This window comes from Globicephala melas, chromosome 8 (genome assembly GCF_963455315.2).
Source record: "Globicephala melas chromosome 8, mGloMel1.2, whole genome shotgun sequence".
Classification (NCBI taxonomy): domain Eukaryota; kingdom Metazoa; phylum Chordata; class Mammalia; order Artiodactyla; family Delphinidae; genus Globicephala; species Globicephala melas.
Genome location: NC_083321.1, coordinates 67,888,127 through 67,911,140, shown reverse-complemented (window position 1 = coordinate 67,911,140; position 23,014 = coordinate 67,888,127). Strand labels below are relative to the sequence as shown.

Sequence of the window (23,014 nt, the reverse complement as noted above, 5' to 3'; positions counted from 1 at the left end):
ATTTATTTTTTATAAACTGCCTTACATTTTTGCTAAAGTGCACAGTATGTGTGATGGTCCTATTTTTCCCATGACAATAAATTCCCTGAATGCAGTAATGTCTTATACTTCTGTTCTATCACCCATCCCACCAACACCTGGAGTCTAGAACAGCAGTGGCACACAGTAGTGCACAATACACTTTATAAAACCCCGTGGAAGGTTCCAGTGCTACACACTGATTAGGAAGGAAAGACATCACCGCCTTTCAAGTATGTCTCGTTTGCAGCAACATGGCTATACCTAGAGATTATCATACTAAGTGAAATAAGTCAGAGAAAGACAAATATCATATATCACTTATATGTGGAATCTTAAAAAAATGATACAAATGAACTTATTTACAGAACAGAAACAGACGCATAAACATAGAAAACAAACTTATGGGACTTCCGGGAAGATGGCGGAAGAGTAAGACGCGGAGATCACGTTCCTCCCCACAGATACACCAGAAATACATCTACGCGTGGAACAACTCCTACAGAGCATCTACTGAACGCTGGGAGAAGACCTCAGACCTCCCAAAAGGCAAGAAACCCCCCACGTACCTGGGTAGGGCAAAAGAAAAAACTAAACAGAGACAAAAGGATAGGGACGGGTCCTGCACCAGCGGGAGAGAGCTGTGAAGGAGGAAAAGTGTCCACACACTAGGAAGCCCCTTCGCGGGTGGAGACTTCGGGAGGCGGAGTGGGGGAGCTTGGGAGCCGCGGAGGAGAGCACAGAAACAGGGGTGCGGAGGGCAAAGCGGACAGATTCCAGCGCAGAGGATCGGGCCGACCGGAACTTGCCAGCCGAGAGGCTTGTCTGCTCGCCCGCCGGGGCGGGCGGGACTGGGAGCTGAGGCTCCGGCTTTTGTCGGAGCGCCGGGAGAGGACTGAGGTTGGCAGCGTGAACACAGCCTGCAGGGCGTTAGTGCACCGCGGCTGGCCGGGAGAGAGTCCGGGGAGAAGTCTGGAACTGCCGAAGAGGCAAGAGACTTTTACGTCCCTCTTTGTTTCCTGGTGCACGAGGAGAGGGGATTAAGAACGCTGCTTGAGAGAGCTCCAGGGACGGGCGCGAGCCGCGGCTAGGGGTGCGGAGTCCAGAGACGGACGTGGCTAGGGCCGCCCAGAGCGGCTAGGGCCGCTGCTGCCGCCACCGGGAGGCCTGTGTGCGAACACAGGTCACTGGCCACGCGCCCTTCCGGGGAGCCTGTGCAGCCCGCCACTGCCGGGGTCCCGGGATCCAGGGACAACTCCCCCGGGAGAACGCACAGGCGCGCCTCAGGCTGCAACGTCTCGCCGGCCTCTGCAGCCGCAGACCCACCCCACACTCCGTGCCCCTCCCTACCCCAGGGCCTGAGTGAGCCAGAGCCTCCGAATCAGCGGCTCCTTTAACCCCGTCCTGTCTGAGCAAAGAACAGACGCCCTCCGGCGACCTACATGCACAGGCGGGGCTCAATCCAAAGCTGAGCCCCTGGGAGCTGTGAGAACAAAGAAGAGAAAGGGAAATCTCTCCCAGCAGCCTCAGAAGCAGCGGATTAAAGCTCCACAATCAACTTGATATACCCTGCATCTGTGGAATACCTGAATAGACAACCAGTCATCCCAAATTAAGGAGCCCTGTGGATGAAAGGCTCTTGGGGCTGCAGCCAGGAGTCAGTGCTGTGCCTCTGAGGTGGGAGAGCCAACTTCAGGACACTGATCCACAAGAGACCTCCCAGCTGCACATAATATCAAACAGCAAAAATTTCCGAGAGATCTCCATCTCAACGCCAGCACCCAGCTTCACTCAACGACCAGCAAGCTACAGTGCTGGACATCCTATGCCAAACAACTAGCAAGACAGGAACACAACCCCACCCATTAGCAGAGAGGCGGCCCAAAATCATAATAAGTCTACAGACACCCCAAAACACACCACCAGACGTGGACCTGCACACCAGAAAGACAAGATCTAGCCTCATCCACCAGAACACAGGCACTAGTACCCTCCACCAGGAAGCCTACACAACCCACTGAACCAACCTTAGCCACTGGGGACAGACACAAAAAACAACAGGAACTACGAACCTTCAGCCTGCAAAAAAGGAGACCCCAAACACAGTAAGATAAGCAAAATGAAAAGACAGAAAAACACACCGCAGATGAAGGAGCAAGATAAAAACCCATCAGACCTAACAAATGAAGAGGAAATAGGCAGTCTACCTGAAAAAGAATTCAGAATAATGATAGTAAGGTTGATCCGAAATCTTGGAGATAGAATGGACAATAGAATGGACAAAATGCAAGAATCAGTTAACAAGGACCTAGAAGAACTAAAGATGAAACAAGCAACGATGAACAACACAATAAATGAAATTAAAAGTACTCTAGATGGGATCAATAGCAGAATAACTGAGGCAGAAGAACGGATAAGTGACCTGGAAGATAAAATAGTGGAAATAACTACTGCAGAGCAGAATAAAGAAAAAAGAATGAAAAGAACTGAGGACAGTCTCAGAGACCTCTGGGACAACATTAAACGTACCAACATTCGAATTATAGGGGTTCCAGAAGAAGAAGAGAAAAAGAAAGGGACTGAGAAAATATTTGAAGAGATTATAGTTGAAAACTTCCCTAATATGGGAAAGGAAATAGTTAATCAAGTCCAGGAAGCACAGAGAGTCCCATACAGGATAAATCCAAGGAGAAATACGCCAAGACACATATTAATCAAACTGTCAAAAATTAAATACAAAGAAAACATATTAAAAGCAGCAAGGGAAAAACAACAAATAACACACAAGGGAATCCCCATAAGGTTAACAGCTGATCTTTCAGCAGAAACTCTGCAAGCCAGAAGGGAGTGGCAGGACATATTGAAAGTGTTGAAGGAGAAAAACCTGCAACCAAGATTACTCTACCCAGCAAGGATCTCATTCAGATTTGATGGAGAAATTAAAACCTTTAGAGACAAGCAAAAGCTGAGAGAGTTCAGCACCACCAAACCAGCTCTACAACAACTGCTAAAGGAACTTCTCTAGGCAAGAAACACAAAAGAAGGAAAAGACCTACAATAACAAACCCAAAACAATTAAGAAAATGGGAATGGGAACACACATATCGATAATTACCTTAAATGTAAATGGACTAAATGCTCCCACCAAAAGACACAGATTGGCTGAATGGATACAAAATTTACAAGCAGCTCATGCAGTTCAATGTCAGAAAAACAAACAACCCAATCCAATAAATAGACCTAAATAGACCTAAATAGACATTTCTCCAAAGAAGATATACAGATTGCCAACAAATATATGAAAGAATCTGCAACATCATTAATCATTAGAGAAATGCAAATCACCACTACAATTAGATATCATCTCACACTGGTCAGAATGGGCATCATCAAAATATCTAGAAACAAAAAATGCTGGAGAGGGTGTGGAGAAAAGGGAACCCTCTTGCACTGTTGGTGGGAATGTAAATTGATACAGCCACTATGGAGAACAGTGTGGAGGTTTCTTAAAAAACTAAATATAGAACTACCATAGGACCCAACAATCCCACTACTGGCATATACCCTAAGAAAACCATAATTCAGAAAGAGTCATGTACCAAAATGTTCATTGCAGCTCTATTTACAATAGGCCGGAGATGGAAAAAACCTAAGTGTCCATCATCAGATGAATGGGTAAAGAAGATGTGGCACATATATACAATGGAATATTACTCAGCCATAAAAGAAACAAAATTGAGTTATTTGTAGTGAGGTCGATGGACCTAGAGTCTGTCATACAGAGTGAAGTAAATCAGAAAGAGAAAAAGAAATACTGTATGCTAACACATATATGTGGACTCTAAGGGGGGGAAAAAAAAAAAAAAGGTCATGAAGAACCTAGGAGCAAGACAGTAATAAAGACACAGACCTACTAAAGAATGGACTTGAGGATATGGGGAGGGGGAAGGGTAAGCTGGGACGAAATGAGAGAGTGGCATGGACATATATACACTACCAAACGTAAAATAGATAGCTAGTGGGAAGCAGCCGCATAGCACAGGGAGATCAGCTCGTTGGTTTGACTAACTAGAGGGGTGGGATAGGGAGGGTTGGAGGGAGGGAGACGCAAGAGGGAAGAGATATGGGAACATATGTATATGTATAACTGATTCACTTTGTTATAAAGCAGAAACTAACACACCATTGTAAAGCAATTATACTCCAATAAAGATGTTAAAAAAAAAAAAAAAGAAAAGAAAACAAACTTATGGTTACGAAAGGGGAAAGGGGGGGATAAATTAGGAGTTTGAGATTAACAGATACACATTACTATACATAAAACAGATAAACAACAGGGTCCTACTGTATAGCACAGGGAACTATATTCAATATCTTGTAATAACTTATGACGGAAAAGAATTTGAAAAAGAATATATGTGTGTGTGTTTGTGTGTGTGTGTGTGTGTGTGTGTAACTGAATCACTTTGCTGTACACCTGAAACCAAGACAACATTTTAAATCAACTGTACTTCAAAAAAAAGACAGTGGGGTTCGGGAGAAGTATGCTTGCAACTCATGCAAACTTGACTCTAGTGGGGAAAACAGGATGATTAATAATAATAAAAACAACAGGGGCTTCCCTGGTGGCGCAGTGGTTGGGAGTCTGCCTGCCAATGCAGGGACACGGGTTCGAGCCCTGGTCCGGGAAGATCCCACATGCCGTGGAGCAACTAGGCCCGTGAGCCACAACTACTGAGCCTGCACGTCTGGAGCCTGCGCTCCGCAACAAGAGAGGCCACGATAGTGAGAGGCCTGCGCACCAAGATGAAGAGTGGCCCCCGCTTGCCACAACTAGAGAAAGCCCTCGCACAGAAATGAAGACCCAACACAGCAAAAATAAATAAATAAATAAATAAATAAATAAATAAATAAATAAATAAGCCAAGCATTTGAAGCCCTTATTAAAAAAATAATAATAATAAAAACAATAATATTTATCGAGTGCTCCACTAAATGCTGGCATGCTGGCACTATGCCAAATGGTTCCCATACTGGAGACAGGGCTACAATAAACATTCTGAAATCCTAGAGGAACTTCCCACACCTGTTCCCCAATTCAGCCTGGATGTCCACTCAGCAGCCAGCTTGGATTCCTTTACAAGTGCTGGAAGGAAGCATTTAAGTCCCTGCTCACCCAGAGGGACAGGTGAGCACCAGCCTGCTGGGTGTCTCCTGCTCAGAACACGTGGGTAGGACTCCCGTTACTGAGTAGCTAAGGCAGGCGCATGCAAGAAGCTGCCTTTGATTAAAATCACCTGTTCTGCCTGGAATTAATCAAGCGTTCTCTGTACAGGCCAGAAAGGACCTCAGAGCATTACAGCTTTTGTTTTCCTTCTCAAGCCACAGGAATTACCAAAGAAAGTCCACAGACTACTGACTCTAAGTGATTTTAGGTCTGGTAGGAAAAAAGAAAACAGTTCTTTAGGTAGAGAACAGAGTGTTCATTAAAGAAATCTCTCTCCCTTTCTGGGTCCCGGACATCTGTTATCTGCTGCAAGCTGTGGACCCTAAGTATTGACATTATTCGAGTTCGCATTAATCATGTTAATCTTTATTTATTATGTAGCACATTGCCAAAGCAAAATGGAACTCTATAAATTTCAGCTCTACCACAGAGGAAGGAATGAAAGGTCAGTTTACCAGAGTCCACAACCAGTTGAAAAAATCTAAAGCATAAATATTACCTAAATATACCAGTTAGGTACACCTCCCCCTTCATTCCTGAAAAATGTTACATTAACATAACTATTGCAGACAAAGGACTTTAGAGAGACAGGAAGTATGCCAAAAATTAAACCATCTTTTTGGAGAGCTTGTTGAATCGGATGGAAATTGCTCCATAGGCAGCATTATATTTAGAGCAACAATCTTAACAAGGGTTACACCAGGCTCATGGTTCTGCGAATCTCAATAGAAATAAGAAGAGTAATAACATGATTCTTCTAGAACTTTGTACTTCACCAATGGCCTTCAAACACATCATGAATTCTGACTTCTTGAGCAACTCGTATGAAGTAAGCAAGGTCATTTTCATTTTCTAGATAAGAATCTGAGGAGATTAACTGATGTGCCTGTAATCAGAGTTACAGCAATCAGGATGGGGTATCAACTTTCTTTGCAGTTTCACTGTGCCAGGCACCGTGGTAAGCATTTTACATGAGGACCGCTTTATGCCTTGCAACTATCCTTTCTCACTAAAAACCGAAGTTCAGAGAGGTTCAGTAACCTGCCCAAGCTCACAGAGCCCGGAGTGTCTGATTTAGTCTATGTTTTCCCTGCTGTGGTTGATGGTGTTTCCCAGTTAGAAGTGCAGAGCAAGGGTTTGAAAACCAGGACTTCTAATCCCAAATGCTACCCTCCTCCATGAAACACTCCCTAACTACCACTCTTGCCCACCCCATATTGAGTGAAACTCCTCTAACATAGTCGATTATTGCAAACCTTCACTCTACTTTCACTCTGTCATAAATATTTGTCAGTTTAGTAATTTCACGTACATTGGGTCCCTGATAGGCTTGGGCCATCTCTTAAGTCTATAACTCTCTCTATAAGATCCTGTTTGGAAACTAGTAGGCACAATAAATGCTTGGTGAATGACTAAATGGATAAACAAAATCCAGTGTTTTCTTATCGTGTGTCTGAGAATTACAAAGTGTGCTATATGTTCCTTTTAGACTATTAGAAAAGTTGGTCTAAAATGTCATTCCTGGCACAAATCCTTTTTAAAAATCTACAGCTAGGATGGAGAAATTATAAATATGATTAAGGCTGTTATGTAATACAGTCCAAATTTCGATAATACAGGAATTTCTGAAAATCCATGGGCAAACTTTTCAAAGCTTGATAAAAGACAGCTTTAGTTACATGAGTCTCCATGTTCTTCTCTCCAAATACTGCATGGTCTATGGTCTTCACTTCCAGTCCAAATTCTTCCCTGTGACATTTATTCTTTCTTTAATTTCAGCCATGAGTGGAGGAAGAGACCAGTTGACATTGCCCTTGTGCAGTGTCTTTTATAAAAGAGGGTGCTGGGTTCACTCTTACTGGCTCAAGTGCCAATGGAATCAAGAGGGAGGATTCGGAATATGACGGGTGTGTTTCAGGCTCCACAGGGGCTGTGAAGTGTGAAGATGTCTATGCCCTCAACTTCTTTCCTGTGACTTTTTTTGTCTTTGTTCTTTTTCCCTCTTGACCTTCTCAAGTATCTGAATTCACTTCTCTGTCACCATATTACACAGAGCTCTAGGTTACACAGAGCTCTAGGTTACAGTGAGAAAGTGAATCAGGAGGGTGGGGGTCCTCACGTGCATGGGAGGCTCCCCGTACTTAAGGGGGTGCTGAAAGGATGGACGCGGCTCCAGTTCTCTGAGTCTTCTCCTTCAAGTTCAAGGATGCCTGAATCAGACACTGATAGCTGATGACCACTCTCTGTCTTCTAATGAAATTAAAGTCAGATCCTGATTCAACACTATTTAAATGCTAAACTCTGCTTAACAAAATGACTGACCCACTCATAATTAGAAAAAAATCAATAGCTTCAGAAAAACCCTTGGCATTCTCTTTAACTTATGTTAATGGGAACCTGGCATTTATAAAACGCTTGGTGTCAGTTATATGTTTCTACTTGAACAAACATGAGCAGGAGAAATAACTATCAACTCGATCAGTACTTTGTTAGGGAAGTGGGACATGTCCCAGCCAACAAACATCAATCACCTAGCCTAACTTTTGACCAAAATCAACTCACCCAGAGCGAGATAGCTATAGTATCTTCTAATTCTTCTAAATTTCATTTAATTAAAACTCTATCCATCACAGCTCTCACTGAGTGTTTTACCTGCTTGTTCAGATCTAAAAGAGACAAGTCACAAGAAAGCAACACACTTCTGAGATTTACTCTGCAAAGCACTTTTTTCCAGTGTATGTACTTGTCTCAGAATGCATTCAACCAAACTCCACACCTGCCCTTTCTGGTCCTTAGTCAACAAGTTAAGTTTTCAGTGCACTCTCTAGAAACTTTTTGAGCAAAAACCAAGAAAATTAAAATGTGTATGTTTTATGTAAAGATTTAGATACTGGAAGTTCTACTAAACATTGACATTTCATTGATGGGTAGTACAGAAATCACAAAACATCTGGGGCTTAAAGTTAAGGCTCTAAGGAGATTATTTATGGCATGCTGGCCTAAGGCCAAGCAAGGGAGAAGTTCCTAGAAAGAGAAGTGTGACAAAGCCAGCTACCCATAGAACCCAGCATGGCCCAGGTTACTCTCTCCCAAGATAGAGAAAGGGGGCAGCTGGCTCTCTGAATGGCTCAGGAACCACGTTTTACAATTATGAGTAAAGCAAATCTAAGGCTTCCTGTGAAAGCCTCCGATTTCTATTAGATCACTTCACCTCAATGTCAGTTGAAATTAAAACATACCAAACCAGGCAGGTAAAACGCTCACCTTTTCAAGCAATTCCCAGAAAGGAGGATGCTGTTCTCCATACAATAAAATAAATAAGAGGGTATAGCAAGTGTCAGACTCATGAATTTAAAAGGTGGACTAACAACTAGAAACAGTCGTACGAGCATTCCCTTACCTGTTTTGATGTTGATGGCAAAAAAGTTCTGAGGATTCCCACTTGTAATCCTGTATGTCAGTTTTTCACTGCTAGAGTCAGGGTCCTCAGCCTGGATCTGAATGACAGATACATCCTTCGGAGAGTTTTCCATGACAACAGGATAATAAATAGGTTCAGAGGTCAGCGGGGCATTGTCATTCACATCTTCAATTTCAATGTAGACCTCAATCGTGGAATAGAGTGGAACAACGCCCCGATCTGTGGCGTACACAGTCAGCCAGTATGACCCTGTTGTCTCTCGATCAAGAATGTCTGCAGTAGAGATGACTCCTAAGAGAAAGCAGGGAAAGTGTAACTGCTATAGCAAAACAGGAAGACATTAGGTCAATCACCCCAAACTGAGGACGGCTGTGCTAAGTGATCTTGGGATATGAAAAAAAAAAATCCATCACACAAAATTAAATGAAAGTGTTTCTCTTTACATCAGAACACTATTTTCTGCAAAACTGTACTAACCAGTTCTTCTACCATTTGAGAAGTATAATTATATTCACAAATACTTTATTTGAATTTCGGGGATAGACATATCTACACACACACACACACACACACACACACACACACACACACACACACAAGACAGTTGGGAGCAATGGGAAGAGAGTGGGCCAGAGGTCAAAACACTTCCCATGATGCATGGGAAATCAGTGCACTATCGCATCAAAATTTCCATTTGACCTGATATCAAATTGATTTCCTATACAACAAAGCGCTTTCCTGGGATACATTATTTTGTCTGTTCATTCACAAAAATGAAAAACACCTTTAAAATATTCTTTTGCCTGTTAGGATAGAAACTATTTTGCATGCAAAAGTACAAACCTCCTTGATACTATTTCTCTACAAATCTAATGTCACAGTTATTCCAAAAGAATCAGAGAAGAAGCCGTAAGCCATACCAACATACTTTCTGAATGAGCTCTAGCCCCCTCAAGAACTCTACAGAGTGCACTAAATAAACTCTAAGCCGCTTTGAGGGATACTCAGGGACAATCATTTTAAATTAGGAGCAGAAAAATGCCCAGTCTGCTGCCTTCCACCTTTCCCATTTCATGGTTGAAACAAGCACCAACCAGGAAGTCAAACATCTGACAGAAAAGCCAAAGAGAAAATGCTGTGCTCTTGAATATCTTTACAGCCCTCACCCAACCACCAAGGCTATAGAAACTTACTACAGGAACTGTTAAGTACTTTCCACTGCGATGGGAAAACTCTGGGATTCAGCTTATAAAATCTCTAAAAGTAGTCAGGATACACCTGGAAGGCGTGTAATTCATGTAAACCTTTATACCCTAAAAAAGATCCGTGGAAGGAGTCAAGAAACACTTCTCCAGTTCTGACCTGAATCTTATATCCTCTGTACTCCTGTTGGATTAGGCACATAATTTGGCCTGTAGATCTTGCATAAGCAAACTGCCAAGTATAGCACCTGGGAGGGAGGAGGGCATCTTTCCAGAAACAGGCCAGAAAAGTGAAGGCTGCCTGTAATTCAGAACAGCTATACGATTCAAAGGGAGATCGCCCAACGGATGCTGAAGTTTCCGTTCTAAAGTTATCCACCAAAGAACTCTGTAAGCTTTATAATTCTCTCTTTTAATGAGGGCATCAAGTCTCAGATGTGAGTACGTAACTTGTCCAAGGTCACACAGCTAGTTGCAGAAGAACCCGGATCTGTCTTCCTCGAATGTTCCAGTTTCAACTCAGACTCCATGACTTACTACCTCTTTGACCGTGTACAAGGCGTTTGAACCAAGCAAGCCTAGTTCTATCACCCATATCTCAGTGCTGTGGTGGCAATCATGTAATTAAATGTATGCCGAGAGTTTGGCAAAATGCTTGCAACACAGTAGATGCTGAGTATATGTTAAATCAATATGAATCAAAAGCAACACCCAAAGTCTTGTAAATAGTAACCACCCCCCAAAGCAAGGAACAATCTTGAGAGGAGAGAAGTTTGCAATGGAAAGTCTTGTTAGATATTTTTTTCTCCTCTGGTCATGCGGCATATTGTTGCTTGATCTTTGTGACTTGCCCATGATACCTTTTCATGAAAATATCTGGCCTGTTTGGGGAACAGCAAAGTCAGTCCACTAAAAAGAGAACTTAAGAAGGAACAAAATCAAAGAAGTTAGGTCAGCTTTGTCTGTACCTCGCCTGACCACATACCATGCACACACGCACTTGTGTGTATGCGCACACACACACACACACAGATTTGTAGTCACAGAATTGCTCTGGGATCCCTGGAAGTCACTTATATCCCTTTTCTTGGACCTGTCAAACTGGGACAGGCTCTGGACCTTACAGGCTTTAGACATTAAATGATTGTGAGAAGTCCTTAGATGAAAGGCATCCACTAATGCAAATTAAAATATATGGGTGGAATTTTACTCTATTTTTTAATGAAACATCAGATACGTCCTCTAGAAATTAAAATTCTCTCTCATTAAGATAAAATATGTCTATGGCTATATTTACTCATTAAGTAGAAGTGCAAATGAGTATCTTGGAACATAAGTGTTCAGGCTTTGCTCTCATGATCCAAAAATTTGAGGACAAAATGAAAAGAAGGACTATGAAATGTGTTGACAATTATTATAAGATTCATCCAAGGCTCCATATTAACTATATTAAACAACCAATGCCTAATGATAGCATTTTCTCACTTTCTTCAGTGCTTCACAGCTAATTATGATCCACGTGGTCACAATTAAAAATGTAAATCCACATGAGCTTTTCTATCAAGCAAAAACTCACTTCTGAGGTTGCCCAAAGACTGCCAAAATCATGTCATAGCCCATAGCTTTGTAACACCTACCATACATTCTTTATTACTTTTTTTCAATTATGGCATAATTGACATACAATAAACTATACACATTTAAAGTAAACAATCTGTGTGACTTCCCTGGTGGTCCAGTGGGTAAGACTCCACGCTCCCAATGCAGGGGGCCAGGTTCAGCCCCTGGTCAGGGAACTAGGCCCGCATGCATGCAGCAACAAAGAGTTAGCGTGCTGCAGCTAAAAGATCCCGTGTGCCGCACTGAAGATACGGCATGCCGCAACTAAGACCCGGTGCAGCCAAAATAAATAAATTAAATAAATTTTAAAAAAATAAAATCCTCTACAATTTCTCTAAAAGAATTTAAAAATAAGCCATTTGTAAGTTTTGACACCCGTGAAACCATCACCACCAAGATAAAAAATGTGACCATGACCTCCGAAAGTATTCACCTTCCCATTTTTAATCTAATTAAAATGCTCTCAAATTTTCCCTACCCACAGACAACCAGATTAGCTTTGTCACTACAGACTAATTAGCATTTTCTAGAATTTTACAGAAACGGAATGATACAGTATGTGCTCTTTTTCTCTGGCTTCTTTCACCCAGAATAATTATTTCTGATTCATCCATGTTGTTGTACATTTAAAAATACAACAGACCTTCTAATTTATGAGTAGTATTCCATTGCACACGTATAGCACAATTTGTTTTTAACCATTGACTTGTTGGACATTTAGGTTGCTTTCAGTTTTTAGATATTATCTAAGTATCTAAGAAATCTTTGCCTATCCAAGGTCACAAAGATTTTTCTCCTGTGTTTTCTTCCAGAAGTTTAAAGTCCTAGGTTTTACATTTATACCTATGATGAATTTTGAGTTAATGGTTGTATATGGTACAAACTATGGACCTAAGCTCATTTTTCATATGTGGATGTTCACTGTGCCAGCCCCATTTGTTGAAAAAAAACTATCTTTTCTCCACTGAATTGCCTTTGCATCTTTGTTGAAAATCAATTGACCATATAAGTATGGGTCTACATTTGGACTCTCCATTCTGTTTCATTGATCTATTTGTCTATTTTTATATCAATATCACACTTTCTTAATAACGCTTCATAATTAGTCTTGAAGTCAGGAAGTGTAAGTCTTGCAATTTTGCTCTTCTTTTTCAAAGTTGTTTGGGTTATTCCAAATCCTTTGTGTTTCCATATGAAGTATAGAATCAGCTTTAGAATCCATATGAAATTGAGAAAAACCTATTCGGATTTTTACTGGGATTATAATGACTCTATAAATCATTTTGGAAAGAACTGACATCTTAACAACTTGGAGTCTACTGATCCATGAAAATGGTGTATCTCTTTATTAATTTGTTTTCTTATATTTCTCTAAGCAATGCTGTATAGTTTCAGAACACAGATGCAGCACATCTTTTGTCAAATCTATCCCTAAGCATTTCATATTTTGATATTATTAGAAATGGCATTATTATTTTAATTTCAATTTTAATTGTTTGTTATTAGTATATAAAATACAACTGATTTGGGGCTTCCCTGGTGGCTCAGTGGTTGAGAGTCCGCCTGCCGATGCAGGGGACACGGGTTCGTGCCCCGGTCCAGGAAGATCCCACATGCCCCGCGGAGCGGCTGGGCCCGTGAGCCATGGCCGCTGCGCCTGCGCGTCCGGAGCCTGTGCTCCGCAACGGGAGAGGCCACACAGTGAGAGGCCCGCATACCACAAAAAAAAAAAAAGAAAAATACAACTGATTTTTGTATATTGATCTTGTATGTTGCAACCTTGTTATACTCACTTATTAGTTATTACAGGGTTTTTACAAATTCCATAGTGTTTTCTACATAGATGATCATATTATCTCCAAATAGGGACAGTTTTACAACCACTATAATCACCTACACATTCATGACTATTTAATCATTGTGTGCTGGGATTATGATAGGTTCAATAAATGCATTCATCATTAAATTTTTTAAACCTATCATTCATTCAGCAAGTATTTCTTAGTGCCAAGCACTCATGAGGTAGTTACTATTTTTATCGCCATATTACAGGTAAGGAAAGAGATTTAAGTTAAGTAACTTATGAATGATGACTCAGCCAGTAAACAGAAGATCCCATTCTCAAACACTGGTCTGTCAAACTTGAGACTGGTTGCTCACCAAAACAACATTATTTTCTCTTTTATTTAACATCTTTATTGGAGTGTAATTGCTTTACAATGGTGTGTTAGTTTCTGCTTTATAACAAAGTGAATCAGCTATGTGTATACATATATCCCCATATCTCATTATTGTCTTTTTAATCTATATAGACATCAGAGTCACATAGTATTTTACGTCCAAAGAAATTCTTTTTTCCCCTCTGTTAGAGAAGTGTCATTAATTGGGCAAACAGTGTTGAGTTAATAGGATACTTTCCTATTTGACTTCTCCAAATTGACTGTAGAAATCATAAAAAGGTACTTCTTGGTATTTCTTTGTAGAATATAAAAACAATCACAACAGTACTGATTCTCTGCAAAGAGAGTCTTTTTTTTATTTATCAAAATATGCAGAACATGAATGTTTGTGACATATTCGTAGTCCGTTACCTAACACAGTCCCGGAGTGTTTATCCCCAGAAAAGAGTCTCCTTCCATCTGCCTGTTAGAGAAAGTACATTCTACAAGAAGAGTATCTGGCTGCTTAATCACTGTGGTCTCACTGCATACAACAGTGCCTGGCATGTAGCAGACACTCAAAAAATGTTCATGTATGAATTTAAATCCTCACACTGAATCAGCAGTAGGTTAGTTTACATCACAGATGAGATAAGTCAGCCTCACTAAATCAGATCTGGAAGGGACTTCGAAGATCAATAGGTATAACCAAACCCCTAATAATCAGTAGGTATATGCTCCCACATGATGCCTGACCCAGCACCCAGCCTCTGCTCTGAGTTTGGTGACAGGGTCCGCATCATTTACTAGGGAGTTTCAGCTAATGCAGAGTTCTTCACACTGAGGCAAAACTTCAGTCTCTCTAATTTAAATGTTTTCCTAACTCAAATCCTAGAATAAAATAGAACAAGTCTGCAAACCACCATTCACCTGGGATAGCTCTTCAAATATCAAAAAATGACCCTCTCCATGGTTTTAGCTCTTCAAATATCAAAAAATGACCCTCTCCAGACTAAGAATTTCTTCCTCATGTGCCACATAGGCTTCTATTCTCTTCTTCCTTGTCTCTGCTCTGAACCAAGAATGAGCAATTAATAAATCTTATTTAAAAAATAAACCATCCACAGTGAGCTTCTAGCAAATTTCAGGGAGCGCTGCTCAGTAGAAAGAACTCAGGTGGAATATCCCAGATGCAGATACATCCTTAACCTCTTTGCATTTTCACCTATCACAGAAATGCTCAATGTGGATTCAGTTGAGATGCCAAATTTATGCTGATATTCACGAAAATTAAAAAAATCTTTAGAAATACAGTTGGGATTTTTTTATTTTTGAGATAAGCTTATGTTTATAAAATTTTTCTTTTCCTGTTTCTTCTTTACTTGCTGTATAAGTCTAGTAGCTGACTAGAATTATTTGAGAAACCTAATATTTAATTGCATAAGCAGATACACAAACAGTATTTATTTATTTATTTATTAGAACTGTGCACAGCTTGAAATGGAATTAGTTGATCCCAGCATGAAGCACATTAGCTGTAATTGTTCCTTCTTATTCACAAATATTAGAAAAACTATATGCACCTTTTTCTCATAGAATAAGCCCTACATATTGGAGATGAAAAGAAAAACATGTATGGAGCTGCTCAAATCACACGACCATCACACACTGGGTTATTTAATTTACCTTTTTTCCAGCCATATCCCCATATGTGGCACCCAAAGTCTCAAATGACATCTTGCCCCCAAAGAATGGCAACCAAATACCCACAACAGCTCTAAAACGACCTGTCAACAAATGGTTCAGGGAGTGCTTTGGAGGCTATGGGCCCATAACATGATGAAAATCCCTCTGCCAGGATAAGTACTATAGATTCTGAGGCAGTTAAAAAAAAGACAACAAAATTTTAAAAACACCCTGGTTGCATATTCTTTGTAGATACCTCTAATAGACGTTTACTTGTGCATATATATTTAATTCTTATTCCCAATCAGTCAAAATATTAACTCCCAATTCTCAGTGCATTTAAAATTTGTATTGACTTTTTATTTTGAAATAATTATAGACTAACAGGAAGGTGCAAAGAAATGGACAGGAGTCCCCGGGCAACCTTCACCCAGCTTCCACCAATGTTAACATCTACATGTATTTTTAAATTGCTTATTTCTTCAAGAATCAAACACTTAACTACATTTATTTCTGAGAGAATATGAATTCTTTCATGGGCTCCATAACCCCCTTTAGCCAACCCTTGCTTGCCTTTATTTAGGAGGATCACACAGTTACTATTTTTCTTTCTTTTCCTATTCATCCCCAGACTTGTATAAAGCTCTTATTGCCTTAGGAAGGATCACTGTTCTGAGCAGAGTGTGGTGATAATTAAGGGAAGAATGGGGATTTTATCCTCATAGGCCCAACCCAGGATCAGTCCATGCACACCCATGGTCATACCTATAACTGTTACCACTCTGAAATATACTGAAATCAACTGAAATCAGCTAAAATGGGATGAACCAAGATGCATAGAGCAATTGCGGGTGGAGAAAATCTTAACTTAGATGTTTAAAATACTTCAAATACATTTTAGCGTACACGTATTATATATGCATATGCTTTTATATACTTTATATATCACGTATTTGACACATAATATATTTAAATATATAATTTAAGGCACTTTTTAAATCGGGAATTTTAAGTGAATCACCCAGCTAATCAAGCGGCAGAGTCAGGCCTGGAATCTGGAGCTGTGAATCAGAGTATGCACTCTTTTCATTACTGGAGTTGCCTGCTGACTTATCCACATGTGTCCATTATCATGAAAAAGAAGGCAATTCCATGCCCCTGCGCTCTCAGTGGGTTGGTATCAGCTCTTTAGTAACAGGAAATTCAATAGTTTCATTACTTTCCTCCATTTCTAAAAGTTGCTGCAAGATATTATTCTGAATCCATTTTTATATCTTCTCAGAAGATTCTCAGTTGTTGGAATGGTTTGAGACCAGGAGAATTAGAAGACTGAGTCTTCCTTAAATATCCAGTACTCCTTTGCTTTTGTACAAAGGAGTCTGCACGTACTGCTCCTTCAGCCCCTGTCTCCCCAAACCAAACCTTCTTCTCTGTTCTTCAAGGAGGTTTCAGATTCAGAGAACACCCCTCACCCAGCCAGACAGGGGTCTGGGGTGGCCTCCATCTGCCTTTATCTTAGCACTTTATTTTTGTCCCTTTCCCAATCTACGACAAGCTCCCTATGGGCAGAGACCATTCTATCTTGTTTTTCTCTATTCTAGGATGGTGGCTAGAAATTTGGAACACTCTAAATGTTGAATAAATGAATGAAGGATAACATCATAATATTTGGTAAATGCAGGCAAGTTGGGATGTCTGGCTCTTTTACAGACAAGCACTCTGACGCATAAGCTACATTAGGAAAAGCAAAATGAGTCATCTAGCTATCCTGTTTGCCTGTGATCACTAGCCAGAATAAAATGGGATAGACTGAGCTTGTCATGGATTTTAGACGTCTCTAGCGTATATTCAGAACTGATAGTTAAGTGGCTCTGAAAGTCAACACTCCATCTGTGAATTATCCTATGTGATAAGACAATTTTCTTAAAAACCATGTCCAGTTTTGAGTTGTCCCTTTACTACCAAGAATAAGGATGGTGTCATGGTAACATCTTCAAGGCTTAAAGCCAAGATGCAGCTTGATGAAGACATCAGTTGATTTTATCATGCACTTAAATGCTGCACTGCCCACAGGCACACACCATAGGCAGCCAGAATTAAAGTCCCGGGCCCCCAGATAGAGAACCAGCAAGGTGCTCTCTCTCTGGCCTCTCATCCACTGATTCTCACCGGACACTTTTGTTCTACTCTGTTCCCTCCTCTTCATGCCAACTCCTACTGATTAGCTATCTTTCATCTTTGCAGAAGGAGAAGCAAACATCCACAGCACAGTCGTGGGGAACAATTATGTCCTGAAATGCAAGCCGCCTTCATTCCGTGTTATTTCACAAGGCTCAAAGCTGGAGATCTGCACATTAGATTAAGGTGAAAGGCTGCAGGCTGAATTCAAGCTTTTATTTGGAGTTAATGAAAATGGACAGCTCTCCTTGTCTGTTTGGGACCCAGAAATTCTAAAACTTAGCTGCGTGCTTGAAAGCTTCACGTGAAGTTCCGTGCGCTCAGTAAACATACACTTGGTATTTGATTTTTTCTTAAAGACAAACTTTTCGGGACCTGTTTTCAGTGGACTCAAAATGTACACCTGTGCTCTCTCTTCAGTAATTCTGGTCTGTGTAGCTGGCACCAGGCGCCAACAGCCTAAAAACAGGAAATGGACAGAGGACCAGGCTGTGAGCGACACATCCAGCTTGCATTATTCTTTGTTTGCTTTTTTTCTTCTTTTCTGTAACCCAGATTATTCCCAGCCTCAGATTCTTTCTGTGGTCTGTGCTAATTTGCATACCCCCATACCCAGCAAAATGATCTGGATCCTCACAGCCGAATAGAAAGGAAGATGGAAATTTAAAGCAATGGAGAAAATGATCTCAATATATGCAATAAAGTCAAGAAGTAATTCTGTTAAGTGTCTAAAAACATGGAGGTTACTTCACGAAGGGCAGTAATTAGCTGGATTCTGTTTCTTTAGAAGAACTGAGCATAAACTTCAGCGCAAAGCATTTTGGTTAGATACCTAGAAATATTTTCTGATAGTAATGGAGAGGAACAAAGGGATAGCTCTCTGAGGGAAGCTGAAGTTTCTGTCTATTCCTATGTTTCAGTGATAGCAGAGAGAGAGAGAGAGAGAGAGAGAGAGAGAATGAAAGGAAGGAAGGAAGGAAGGAAGGAAGAACGGGAGAAAGAAAGGGAAAGAAGAAAAATAATGAGGAACTCTTTTGCCTAGCAGAAGCTTTTGGAGCATTCACATTGGTTACTTAGGTAAATCTGTGTTGAAAACAAAATACAACTTCATTGTAGAAGAAAATATGCAAAATAAATGTTTTTAAAACACTCATTATTTCATGACTCAGAGATAATGACTGTTAATATCCTTGATGTATTGCCTTGTCCTATATTATTTTCACTCAAAAGCAGCATATTTCTCTGTAATTGTGGATCCTCACGTACCATCGTCTACTGAACAGCTTTCCATATTGATAACTGTAATTCTATACATTTTGTTTTTAATGCCTGTGTAGTAATGCCCACTTGCCCATTAGCCCACTAATAATAAAATGTAAGCTCCCTATACGCAAGAGTTTTCTATGTTGCATCTCTGTTGTATACCCCAGAGGAGTGGCTAGTACACACTAGATGCTCAATAAATACCTGTTGAAATACTCACGCAGTGTTTATCATTTATATAATGAAGGCCCTCTTGCTAAGTCATTTATTAGGTCATATTTTATTTTTCACTATTATAACTCATGCTTAGATGAATAACCTTGCATCTATATCTTTTTTCAATTATTTCTTAGGATAAATTCCTAGAAGCAGAAACGATGAGTCAAAGGGTCTGTACATTTTTAAATGTATTTGAATCAACTGTCTTCCAGAAAGGCTACACTAATTATAATCTTACCAGCAGTTTCTGATCACATTTTTGATTAAATCTTTATAAGATCTGTATTATTGTTGGTGAAACAAAAACCCAAAATAGGGACTTCCCTGGTGGCACAGTGGTTGGGAATCCACCTGCCAATGCAGGGGACACGGGTTCGATCCCTGGTCCGGGAAGATCCCACATGCCGGGGAGCAACTAAGCCTGTGCACCACAACTACTGAGCCTGCGCTCTAGAGCTCGTGAGCCACAACTACTGAGGCCGTGTGCCACAACTACTGAAGCCCATGTGCCTAGAGCCTGTGCTCCGCAACAAAAGAAGCCCGGGCACCACAATGAAGAGTAGCCCCTGCTCGCTGCAACTAGAGAAAGCCCGCGCGCAGCAACAAAGACCCAACGCAGCCAAAAATAAAAATTAATTAAAAATAAACCCAAAATTTAAAAAAAGTCTTCAATTTACCATCTATAGAGGTAACAGCTGACCTTATAAAAACCTTTAATCCATTCCTCATTGTATTTTAACCATTGGACTCAATGACAAAATGCCATGTTTTTGTGGTGAGATAAAACATTATTGACAGAGAGATGGTGCTAAAAATTTTATTGAAAGGAAAGACTTTACATGAGGCACAACTTTAATTAAATTAAAATCTGTCCACAAAACCAAATTCTTCAGCCTTGAAAAGTGCTGTGGGATTTTTTAAATGAAATGTCAGAGCACAACCTTTAGCTCTTCAAGTAACATTAGATATTAGTCATATTTTAATCCAATATTTAGACTTATTTACTACCAAATTTCATTCAGCATAAAGGACACCTGGATCCTCTGAGCAGACTAGCTCTATAAAAGTCTTCATTCGGACTGGGAAATTTTAAATTTTTTTTCCCAGTTTTATTGTGATACAATTGACGTACATCCCAGGATAAGTTTAAGGTGTATGGCATAACGGTTTGACTTACATATATTGTGAAATGTTTACCACACTATATTTAGTTAGCATCCATGATCGTATGTAGATACAATAAAAAATTAAAAAAAAATCTGAGACTGGGAATTTGAGTTTTGCTTAGAAAAGGCTTTTCACTTTCAAGAAGTTAGACTTGAAGAAAGACCCCCTGAACCAAAATGACTGGGTAAATGCTTTGGAGTGTGTGCACATACAGGCGTATTCTCAAAAGCTCCTGTGTTTACTCTGCAAGCAATGCAGGATGGTACAAAGTCCACTCTTAAAAATGGGACTTCTCCACTTGAACCTTCTGGAAATTTTCCCTTTTGGAAAACTTTTTCTCCAAGTTAAAGGGAACACTTTTTCCTTCTTTTGGATTTCTCCTATTATCAGAATATGGAAACTATAAGTCAAGTCGCATCCACCCAGATACAAAGCTCTTATCTGCCACCCCACAGGGAGCAATAGCCTTCAGTAACTTCCTAATAAAATAATGAAAACATACAGCTCACTTATTCTTTTCTCAAGTGAATGCACTCTGACTTTCACAGCTGAGTGGATATTTACCAAGAAAATATTTTTACTGAGGTTGCACAGATAACTGCATATTTGATACCCAAATAGCTGAATTGATTCCCTTGGCAAAAACACAATCTAGGTGATGGAAGTGAAACACAGAGCAAACAAAGAAAGCTGGATCAGGGTCTAAGTTTAGTATTGTGGTTGCTTTTTGCTATATGTGGCCAAAAACTTAATAACTACGTTTATTAGGATACGTTTATAAAAGCTTACCTAGGAGAAAAGTACCCTACAGAACTTCAGTATTCTTTCATCCTTTCAGGTTAAATCTCACTAAATTGTCTTTTCCTTTGATCAACGTTGTGGAAATCACACAGACAATGCCATACTTAAGTAATTAAGTTAGGTTGATTAGGTTATAGGGACTATACATGCCCATTAGAGCACATGAATAAAATCCTTGAAACCACCTTACCTTTCTTCACAATGGAAACAATAAACTCTTTGTTTTCCTATTTATAACCAAATAAGCACCTACAATAGCCCAAAGAAACCAGGGCCCAGAAGGAGGAAAGTGTCTGGTTTTCGCTAATTGAGTCTCCCCCATTCTCATCTTCTATAGATCCCTTGGATTGTTTTCCAATTTTCATTCGCATTTCATCCCATTAAATGGTTCTAACCTCTGACAAGCGCACACCACCCCAGATTCATCTTCTATTCATAACTGAGATGAAATGTGCCCACTTGCTCTGTGGACAGCACCAGAGGCATTGACAGGACACAGATAAATACTCATTCTGTCGATCAGCCTTGGAGGAGAAAACAAATGCACACTCCTCATCTACCTATAGTCCTTAAAATCAGTGCGCACAGCACAAGGCATTTTTGGTAAATATGTAGCTGTTGACGTGCAGTGAGAAGTGAAAAGAAGAGGGAACAAACACTGCTATGAAGACTAGTTTGTTGTTACCATGCTGATTATATGCTGCAGGTAGGAAAGCTTTTTCAAAATTTCTATATTTAAAAGTGCTTAGCAATTCTAAGCTGTGTAAATAGCAATACAGGTAAATGTTAGTTTTAGGACAAATTATTGAGATTTGTGAACAAATTGCTCTGCACTTTTCTCAACATGGAGATGAAAAATCATGTTGATTTTTCTCCCCTTTGTAAGAACATTAATTTAGATACTGCCTATAATGTGACTCAAGTAATATGCATGGGATCAGAAACAACTATATTACGAGCTCTGAAAACAAAGCAGTAATAATGTGATCGTTGTATTACTGTGCAAATTCAAGAAAATATGAAAATTATTTTATCATATGATATTCCATTAACATACTGATTAAAACATGTACGTGAATGGCTCCCACGAAGGGTTCTGATGCTAGTATAGACAGTGTATGGACATTACTGATAAATTTCCAATAGCCAAAGGAAAGTTTAGTCACTGAAATTAAAATGTATAAGACTGGTATTTGGGAGGTGTCACTCAACAAATGTGGCTCTAAGTTAAACTTAGGATAGCTCCTTGTCAGACAATATGGACAAAATAAGGTCAAAGAGAAAAGAGAGGAGGTGTTCAGAAAGGAGGCCTCTGGGTTCTCATGGGCATTGCTACACCCACCATTCCTTCTTTCCTGCATCTAACACTTCAGAGTCCAACAGGGGTGAAATCCCAGGTACCTATGGAAGGTTGCAACAGCAAAGAACAACATGGGAAATGTGGCATTAAAGAGGACGCAGGGAGAAAGACAAATATCATATGATATCACTTATATGTGGAATCTAAAATATGACACAAGTGAACTTATCTACGAAACAGAAACAGACTCACAGACATAGAAAACAGACTTGTGGTTGCCAAGGGGGAGATGGGGGAAGGCTGGAGTGGGAGTTTGGGATTAGCAGATGCAAACTATTATATATAGAATGGATAAACAACAAGGTCCTACTGTATGGTGCAGGGAACCATATTCAATATCCTGTGATAAAATATAATGGAAAAGAATATGAAAAAGAATGCAAATATATGTAGAACTGAATCACTATGCTGTAAAACAGACATTAACACAACATTGTAAATCAAGTATATTTCAATAAAATAAATTTTAAAAAACTAATATAAAGAGAACAGAAGAATAACCTTGGATTTTCAGGAGATCATCCTGGACTGTAGGTTGCACAGGGACTTTTTGTGTTGGGGTCCATTCTGACCAGCTATCTGCTCAAAGCCTTAGGGATGCTTTATAGGCACAGAGGTACTGCCTTGCCTTTCCGAGGAACAGGTTTCATTGCATGTGACCTTAATTCTGGGCTGAGTGTCTATCTCCCCACT

General features: G+C 40.0%; 1 protein-coding gene across 1 annotated transcript in view; it reads right to left on the bottom strand.

Annotated features, from left to right (window-relative positions):
• The window catches only part of FAT3 (FAT atypical cadherin 3), a 707,842-nt gene that overhangs the window by 383,973 nt on the left and 300,855 nt on the right, over window positions 1-23,014 (bottom strand). Inside the window, exon 3 of the mRNA XM_030883783.2 lies at window positions 8,646-8,957. Coding sequence (XP_030739643.2) covers window positions 8,646-8,957 — 312 coding nt within the window. The remainder of the gene's footprint in view (window positions 1-8,645; window positions 8,958-23,014) is intronic.